The sequence below is a fragment of the Artemia sp. Qi Xiang Cuo genome, chromosome 9 (assembly GCF_049724085.1).
Source record: "Artemia sp. Qi Xiang Cuo chromosome 9, ASM4972408v1, whole genome shotgun sequence".
In the NCBI taxonomy this organism is placed as follows: Eukaryota; Metazoa; Arthropoda; class Branchiopoda; order Anostraca; family Artemiidae; genus Artemia; species Artemia sp. Qi Xiang Cuo.
Genome location: NC_142802.1, coordinates 24,387,850 through 24,396,447, shown reverse-complemented (window position 1 = coordinate 24,396,447; position 8,598 = coordinate 24,387,850). Strand labels below are relative to the sequence as shown.

At 33.2% G+C, this 8,598-nt stretch overlaps 1 protein-coding gene across 3 annotated transcripts; it reads left to right on the top strand.

Annotated features, from left to right (window-relative positions):
* Positions 1-1,565: 1,565 nt before the first annotated feature.
* Positions 1,566-8,590, top strand: LOC148948474 (transmembrane protein 141). 3 transcript variants are annotated; one of them, XM_089094409.1, is made up of 3 exons: positions 1,566-1,591; positions 5,061-5,202; positions 8,358-8,590. In XM_089094409.1, exons 2-3 carry the CDS (start codon positions 5,088-5,090, stop codon positions 8,588-8,590), a joined length of 348 nt encoding a protein of 115 aa, XP_088950535.1. In that variant the 5' UTR covers positions 1,566-1,591; positions 5,061-5,087. The 3 variants fall into 3 exon arrangements, with proteins under 3 accessions (XP_088950535.1, XP_088950534.1, XP_088950537.1); XM_089094408.1 differs by lacking the exon at positions 1,566-1,591 and adding an exon at positions 1,592-1,617; XM_089094411.1 differs by lacking the exon at positions 1,566-1,591 and adding an exon at positions 1,696-1,715.
* The last annotated feature ends 8 nt before the right edge of the window (positions 8,591-8,598 follow it).

Genomic DNA, 8,598 nt, shown 5'->3' with positions numbered 1-8,598 from the left:
TTCCACCACCTTAAGGTGCGTTGACAGATTTCCTCTGCTGCCTAGGGATCGAAGATCGAGCCTTACTGCCCTTAACTACCATCACTGCCATGGAGGTATACAAGCTTAGCTTGACCTTTGATTCCCACCTGGAATCAGCAGGGGCTTCAGGAAGGGAATATATCTGTAATAAGTACACACACCTTAAGCAGATCTCTCTTCACCTGCTTCGACTTTGGAAGTTTCAGTTCATCACAGAGATTGGATATTTTTTCCGCATCAGATATGTCTACAGCATGGGTTACTGCATGATAGAGAGTTCCAGCGTGTAGCCTTTAGTACGACTGGGTGCCTTCCAGTAATTTCCAAAAACTTGTTGGCAGCTTTTGTGCTATGATTTGTCGCATTCCATATGCTTTGGCATTTGGAAATGGTGGATTGATAAAGTCTTTGAAATGAAACCTTAACAAATGCTCGCTCACTATTTTTTTATGTGACTAAGTTCAGTGTGTGACTGCAACATCTCAAACGCTCTGGGAGATAAAAATTTATAAATTATTATTTATTATAAATAAATAGTATTTGGTTTATATCAAAAATAATAATAATTCAAATAACATTAGATTTATATTTATTATAAATGTTCTTCATTATAATAAGCCCAACATTTTAAAATTTATTCTAATTTCTGAACGACTTTATGGAAGTTCAAGACAAAAATGTACTTGGTACTTAAGTACCGATAAGCACACGAAAAATGTATTTAAGTATGTACTTAAAGTACTTTTCAAAAAGTGTCTTTAAGTATGTATTTAAGCACTGTGAACTGTACTTAAGTACATACTTACGTATATGTTTTTAAGTACCGAACCAATACTGCAAATTAGTATGTGAGATACATTCAGCCAGTTGGGTGGCCAAAACAATGCGTAGACAATCTCTTTGAAAAACATCTAGCAAACTTCATTTCTGTTTTTCTGAGCACCCACACTTTAAAAGGTTACTTGACCATTGTCATCACTATAGCTTCCAAAATTCTATTCTTATTTCGTAGAAGTATCTTCATTTTCTTCAAAATATTTTTCAAGTATGACGAAGCAAACTGGGCCTTGGATATTTTACTCTTAATGCTTTCACTGCACTCATCGTCCTTACTAATAATACTGCCTAAGTATGTTAAGATGTCCACTTGATCAATCTTCTCGTTACTCAACGTCACCTATTCACCTTCACTTACTCCTAGTCTTAGCGACTTGGTCTTTTTGACATTAATTTTGAAGCCTATTCTTGCCCCCCGAACTCATAAAGACTTTTAAAAATTCATTCAATTTGCTTATATTTTAATCAAGGATGCTTTAATCATCAGCATTAAATCTATAGCTTGTTTTCCCCATTGGATTCTGCGTTTTCCAACTGCCTTTGTTATACATAGCACATATCACTTTAATGTATTAACCTTGTATACCATACAGGAAAGGATCTTCTGTTGAACGCTGGGCTGGTTAATTCTGAAGTTTTGCAGATTCCCTTAGATACCCGATTGGGTAATCGAAATCAAACAAGCTCAACGCTGCATTGTGAAAACAACGGCAAAAAGTTTCAACTAAATCAAGTGTGTTATGTTATAAGCTTACCAGGGTATATCCAAAATAAGCCTACAAGAAAACAATATAATAATGACATTCTTGGATAAAATTCTACCTCACCTACTTTTGGCTATCTTGAAAAGGGGTTAGGTTAGGAAAATGAAACTTTCTAGGATGGGTCTAGGCCTGCAGGCTAAAGTAGGCCTAAGTCCTGGGAAGGTATTTTGAAGTACCTACCTCCACTCCTTCTCCCTCTAGAGGGTTCTGAACCTTAAAAATCTGTGTACTATAAAAGTGAAACCTTTCAAAATAGATCTTCTGCTTGAATGAAGGGTATAAGTGTATGAGCAGTCCTGCTCATAGCCTACACTTATACCCACATGAATTGAGAAAACAATTCTCAATTCATAATATGCATAATAATTGCTACTTACTTAGAATCCAGTAAGCATGTGAGAAAGACCACATCCAAATCTACTATATGAAAAATAGTTTTTTGGTGCCTAGCAAGGTGTTGCTCACTCTGTGACAAAGATTTAAAATTTAGTTTTTAGGGTTAAAGGGGCAAAATAAGGTACCTACATTGGTCAATATATACCAAATCATATTATTGAGTTAGGATTAAAGTGAATACACCATTTGATGCCTTTTTTTATGCTGATTATGAATATAATAAGCATTTCTATCGGAAATGAATTTCAGCCCCCCCCCCCCTATATCTACCCAGTCAGGGGTCGGGTAGGTATAGCCTACATAGGGGGGGGGGCTGAAATTCAGTTCTAATAGAAATGCTTATTATATTCATAATCAGCATAAAAAAAGGCATTGAATGGTGTATTCACTTTATTTGAAACTCAATAATATGATTTGGTATATATTGTCCCCTACAGCTGTTCAAGAGTAATATATTCCAAAAATACTTATTTATAAAAATTCAAACCTCAGTTATTAGGCAGCTCAAATATAAACCATTTTCCTACCATTTCAATTTAATGGCATGTTTTTTAATAACATCAACAAAAAACAGTGCTGAATTTCTGTGGTTTGAAACTTTGCCAAAAAACATATCCTGAAATTGAAACTGGGAAAACAGTTTTTATTTGAGTTGCCTGATAAATAAGGTTTGAATTTTTATAAATAAGTATTTTTGGAATATGTTACTCATGAATAACTTATTTATAAATTAGTGATATGCTTTTAACCACTTTTCAATAACTTAACTAGACTTCATAACTACTTTGTGTGGTTACAAAAATGAAACACCTTTGGGACCCCCTTTAAGGGCTCAGGATGCAATTAGCCCCAGAAGCAATTATTGAATTATGAAAGAGCATAAAATAAGGCATCAAATGATGTTCTCACTTTCATCTTAGCTAAATTATATGACCCATTGCAAATTTACCAAAGTATATCCTAGAAAGGTATTTTCTGGTACCTACCTCAACTCCTTTTCCCTCCAGAGGGTACTAATCTTTCATGACCTTTAAAAATTGCTGTATTTTTAAAGTTAAATCTTGCAAAATAGATTCAAATATAAGCAAAAAAAAAGCTAAATCTTAGTGGGCAACCCCCAGCCACAGGGACTTGGCAGATTACCCTGATCCTCCCCCATTTGAACAGCTCCAATGACCTTATATCATGTAAGACTTATTAGAGGACAGAAAACAGATGTTAAAAGCAATATACCATTACAAAATTGTGTCTCAGGCCCCTTCCCTTCCTACGTAACAGGATCAGATAAGAGTTTTAGTTATAATATTGGCATAAGTTGCTCTTTACTTACCATTTGTTAACAAATTGCCTCTTTGTTTAGATTCAAGAGATGATTTTAGTACACCTTTTATTTTTAAAATATAAACTACCCATGTGATCCTAGATCTGTTAAATTCAGAGTCTAAATCAGAACATCCTTGAAGCATGATGATACTAAAAACCCTCTTATGTCTGTATTTTTTTTCATATCAGTCTAATTTTTGTAAAAAAAAGATTGACATTTCATAAGCAAACATGTGTATATAGAAAAATACATAGATGATAAAAAATACACAAGATGTATGTGATTGTCTACAATTGTACCTGAATCAGGTCTTGTAAGGATTTTATTCAAACAGTTATTAAAATTATAATAGGACACTAAGTAATAATGCAGACATGCCTCTTGCATCAATTATATCTTAAAATCAAATGCTAAACATGCCAAACTTATGATTATAGGTATGGAATTTTGTATTTCTATCAAAAGATTAAGATCTCACTTGGAATTGTACTTAATGGAGGATTGCAGGATGCTATTGTTCAAACCAGCAGAATAATGTGTTAATCAAAAATTTATATTTGTATCCTTTTCCTATTTGTTCAATCCATTTTTAATTGTATTTACTGTGTGTACCAAAAACATATATCCTGAGTTAAAATTCTTCAAGATTCTGGAGGGGAATCTATTTCTCTCAATGTAAGTATAATTTTAAACTGCTCAAAAACCCTTATCTCAGATAATTGTGGCAAAAAAGTCTAAGGGATAAATATGTCCTTATGTAGTAGTTGGTTTTGAGGGAGTGAACCACAAATTAAGAGAAAATGCAAATATTAGGTGAATTGTGTAATTGCTCACTGCAGCACCAAGCTGCATGATGTCGAAACTGCACATTCTCTTGTTCCACCCCAGCCTATTCATAGCCTTACTCTTTACCATGTCCTTTAAAATTCTCATTCTCTTTTTAAGTTTTTCCTTAAAAACTCTTCCCACCCTGTATGTGGACAACCTACTTTTTGTTTGGCCTTAGATGAATGTCCAAAAAGCACTAATTGTCATCCTTCATCCATAAAGTATGTCCTAGCCACCTTAATCTTTCTTTTATTATAACACTAGAAAGTGGGATTGAAACAAATTTTCTTACAGCTTATTGTTTGATATATGGTAAGTCAAATAAGTACCTACAACTAACCTTGGACAATTCTTCTGGAAACACCTAGAGAATCTCTCTTACCCATTCAAAGTACCCATGTTTGAGAGCCATGTTTGACCATTATCATGACTGGCTTCCAATATTCTAGTCATAATTTGCAGATTTGTCTTCCTATTCTTTCCAACTTTTTCCAGCTACTCTTCTTTCTATATCCTCTTTATATCCACCATTTTTGCTAGCAAAGCTGTTCAGGTAAATGAAGCTGTTCACTTGGCAAATTTTCTTGTCACTTAATATCACCTCTTCACCATCATTTAGTTTTAGTTTGAGCAACTTAGTCCTCTTAACATAAATTTTTAAGCCTATTTTTGCACACTGAACCCTCAAAACTAAAAATTCATTTATTCTGCTAAGATTTTAATCTAGGAAATATAAATAATGTGCATAATCCAAGATTTTTTGGAATTTTACCTTCCTGCTTGATACTATATTCTTCTGTAGCCTATATTGAGTGCCTTAAGACACAAATCAGAAACAAAGCTCAACAGGGTTAATTTTATGCTACTATTTCTTTGAAAACTTTTTCTAGGTTGTAGAACTTCCTAAGCATCAAATAATGAACAATGTTAAAGAATTAAAAGAAAGGTATTCGACTATTTATCCTGGCTTTGGTTCATATACTGAGTGTATGTCAAGAAGCTTGTTTTCTGGACTTGCTGCTGGTGCCATAGGTAAACTTCATGACTGTTCTAACTATTATTTACTATATGTATAGATTAACTTTTCCCTTCCTCTGCTATGAAGCCTCAAAGAAGCATATATTGTAAACCCAATTTAACTTTTTTTATGAATTTGATCCAATATTCAAAAAGACTGCTAAAACAATTATTTACTCCTAAGTTATGTGTACTTTTATGCAAGAGCTGGCTTTAACAATCTTTGGTTTTTAAATGCCAATTTTGAATTTTGATCAATTGGCGCTTTACTAAAGCTATCTTATTATATGTATCATGATATAATAAGCCTCATGTTGGCTGCAGTAACTTCCTTTTAACAACCCCCCCTACATTGAAGTATCATTCATGGATTAATGTTACCTTAATTTATACTTGTGTCAACTAAGTTTCCTTTTGGATCTGTGGATTTTCTGTGCTGCTAATTACTTACACTTCTGTTACTGGAAGATGTACTTGTCCTATTGCTACTTGCATGGCTCACTGTCTCATTCTTTGTTGATCCACTGCTTAAAGCCAGGTATTCTTTTAGGGGTTATTGTAGTTTTCAACAGTTTATTTTGATTATTTACCATATGGAAATTAGAAAATTCCCTTTTGGTGCTTATACTGTAGGAGGGAGTTGTCGGTTTTTAGAATTGTCTCTTAGTAAGCATTTACTGTTCTCTCAAACAAAACCTTACTTGTGTGTTGATGTTTATCTTATTTTTGTGTCATATTGCCTCATCTAAGGTGATTATATCTTGTTGCTTATCTACATAACACACTTCATGGTTGGTCTTTTGAAGCTTTTACATTTATGAATATCTTCGAAATAAAAGGGGCCTGATAATTATCAGCCAAAATTCTGATATGTCCTTGCCAGTGATTTATATAATTGATGAAGATTGGTGGAGTTTTTTTTCTCACTATGCTGGTTTCAGATGTTTATGATTACTGTGAGAACTTCAATATGCTGTCTGCTATCAACCCATTGTCTCTTTCTTCATCTTATGGAGCTATTGTAAGAGCTTTTCTGGTCGTGGAGTCAAATAAGCTATAGCTGTACTTGGGCTGTTGCTGTCAAAATAACATTCAAGTTTATAAATGAGAGAAGCCTTTTTATGGACCAGGGTTAAACTCTGTTAAGTTCATGTTTAGTACTGTTTTATTGGCAACACCAAAGATTTTGCCCTCATCTGCTGATTGACTTTGATCCCATCTTATTCCCTTGTGGGAGACTATTTACACATCATAAGAGTTAGGAAGTATCTTAGGTCTCTGGTAAGGAAATATTGGGATTACTGAATCTATTTGTGGGGAAACTTTGTCAAATGCTTTGGCAAAGTCAAGTAACACAAGGTTGACTGGGGAGTTTTTGTCAATGTGACATAGTTTTAAGTATTAAAGATTTTATTTTAACCAACTTGGAAGTGTTGGATCTGTTTTTTCTCTCAAATACACCCAGCTTATCTGGAAGAGATGTCAATAAGGCATCTTTAGCAATATATCTCGTATTTAAGTGTCTTGGCAGAAATCTAGGTGAGGTTGACAGATCTTCAGTTTTTTGCCTTACTACCTTTTTTAGTGAATCAGGTCCTTATATGCAATATTTCAGTCTTCAGGCACTTGTTTGGTAACAAGTGACAACTGGTACATCATCACTTGGTTTGATTGTAAAGACAGGCGAACACTGAGAATTAAAAAAAAATAGTATATTAATTAGTGTTTTCTGCTTCTGAGCCATCCTTAAGCTCTGGGTACTTTTTACACCTCTTCATGTAGTCTTTACGAATTTGAAAGGAATATATATATATATATATATATATATATATATATATATATATATATATATATATATATATATATATATATATATATATATATATATATATATATATATATATATATGTATGTATGTATTGAGCTGTGTGTTTATATCATAACATCAACTCAAAAAAAGAAAAAAAATCCCCATAACTACTGAAAATGAACTAGTGAAATGTAGACTGACAGTTTAAACTGTATTTATATTCATTCCTGAAGGTCTCAGTAGTTGTGGATATATTGACGTTATAAAAGAAGAAATGCTTAAAATGTATTTTGTTTTTAATAAAGTGCAGATGACGTTCTGATATTTAAAAATCCTGGGGGGCGTTAGCCCTACTCCTGTTTGTGGCAGTTTTTAGATGTTTCAAGTTTGAATTAATTATCTATTGTAATTTCTGTTTGTTTCTGGTTTTGTTTATTTGCTAATAGTGATTTATATTTGCTTTATGCTTGAATTACTATTTGATTTTATTTCTGCTTGACTTTGCCTTACTATGGCTCTTTACTTTCCTTGAAAAACTTCTTTTGTGGAGGAAGTTGTTTTAAATTAAATATCTGTTAGTTTTTATTTGACGTAGTTTTTGGGGGTTTATTTGATTGTTTTATTGGTAGCAGTAGTAGCCTTAATAGTAGTAGTAGTGGTAGTTGTAGTAATAATCATAATAATTATAGTAGTAGGAGTCCGTTGTAGTCATAGCTGTAATAGTTGAAGTTTTAGTAGGCCTAGTCATAGTAGTTGTATTAGATTATTGCTAATAGTAGTTGTAATAGAAGGAGTCGTAATACTGGTAAGAGTAGTTGTAATAGTCGAGTCATAGTGGTAGTAGATATAGTATTAGTAGTTGTAGTAGTCATAGTAGAAGTAGTCACTATACTAGTGTTCATAGTGCTAGTAATCATAGTAGTAGCAGTCATAGTACTAGTAGTTGTAGTAGTACTAGACTTAGTAGCAGTAGTAATCATAGTTGTAGTAGCAGCAGTAGTCATAGTTGTGGTAGTAGCAGTAGTAGCTTGCATATTGTGTTTTTTGTTAGTTCAACATCCCCTTCAATGTGTCCTGAAAGTTTCAGTTTAATACCCTAAACTGTTCATGAGATATTGCTTATGCATCTTTTGGACAACTTGCTTTTGTTTTGAAACTTACACTAACTCTTGCACACTAAATAACTAGCAGTAGAGGTATCACTAGCAAATATGTCATAGTCTATACGTTTTCACGAACAATAAAATAACTAGAACAAGTTGTTTTAAAGTACTAAAGTCTATTGCCCTTTTGAATATATTTAAAAAGTAATAAGATGAAGCAAAGAATGGATTATTTCAAAGTAATTTTTCATTTTCAGTTTTTTCTGGAACCTGGATATTTCAGCATTTGTTTCGACACAGGCTTCCGTACGACCCCAAGTTTCATGCCCTTGTTTCTGCTGCAATTGGTGTTGTATCAGGCTACAAAGTAACAGCTTTAAGGTCACAATCCTGTCAGGCTGCTTGGATGGCAACAGAAGATAAACATACATATTTAAATCCTCTTCAAAAAGAAGAGAAGCAAATATCTCTGGAAAAACCAAGTCCTTAGAGATATCC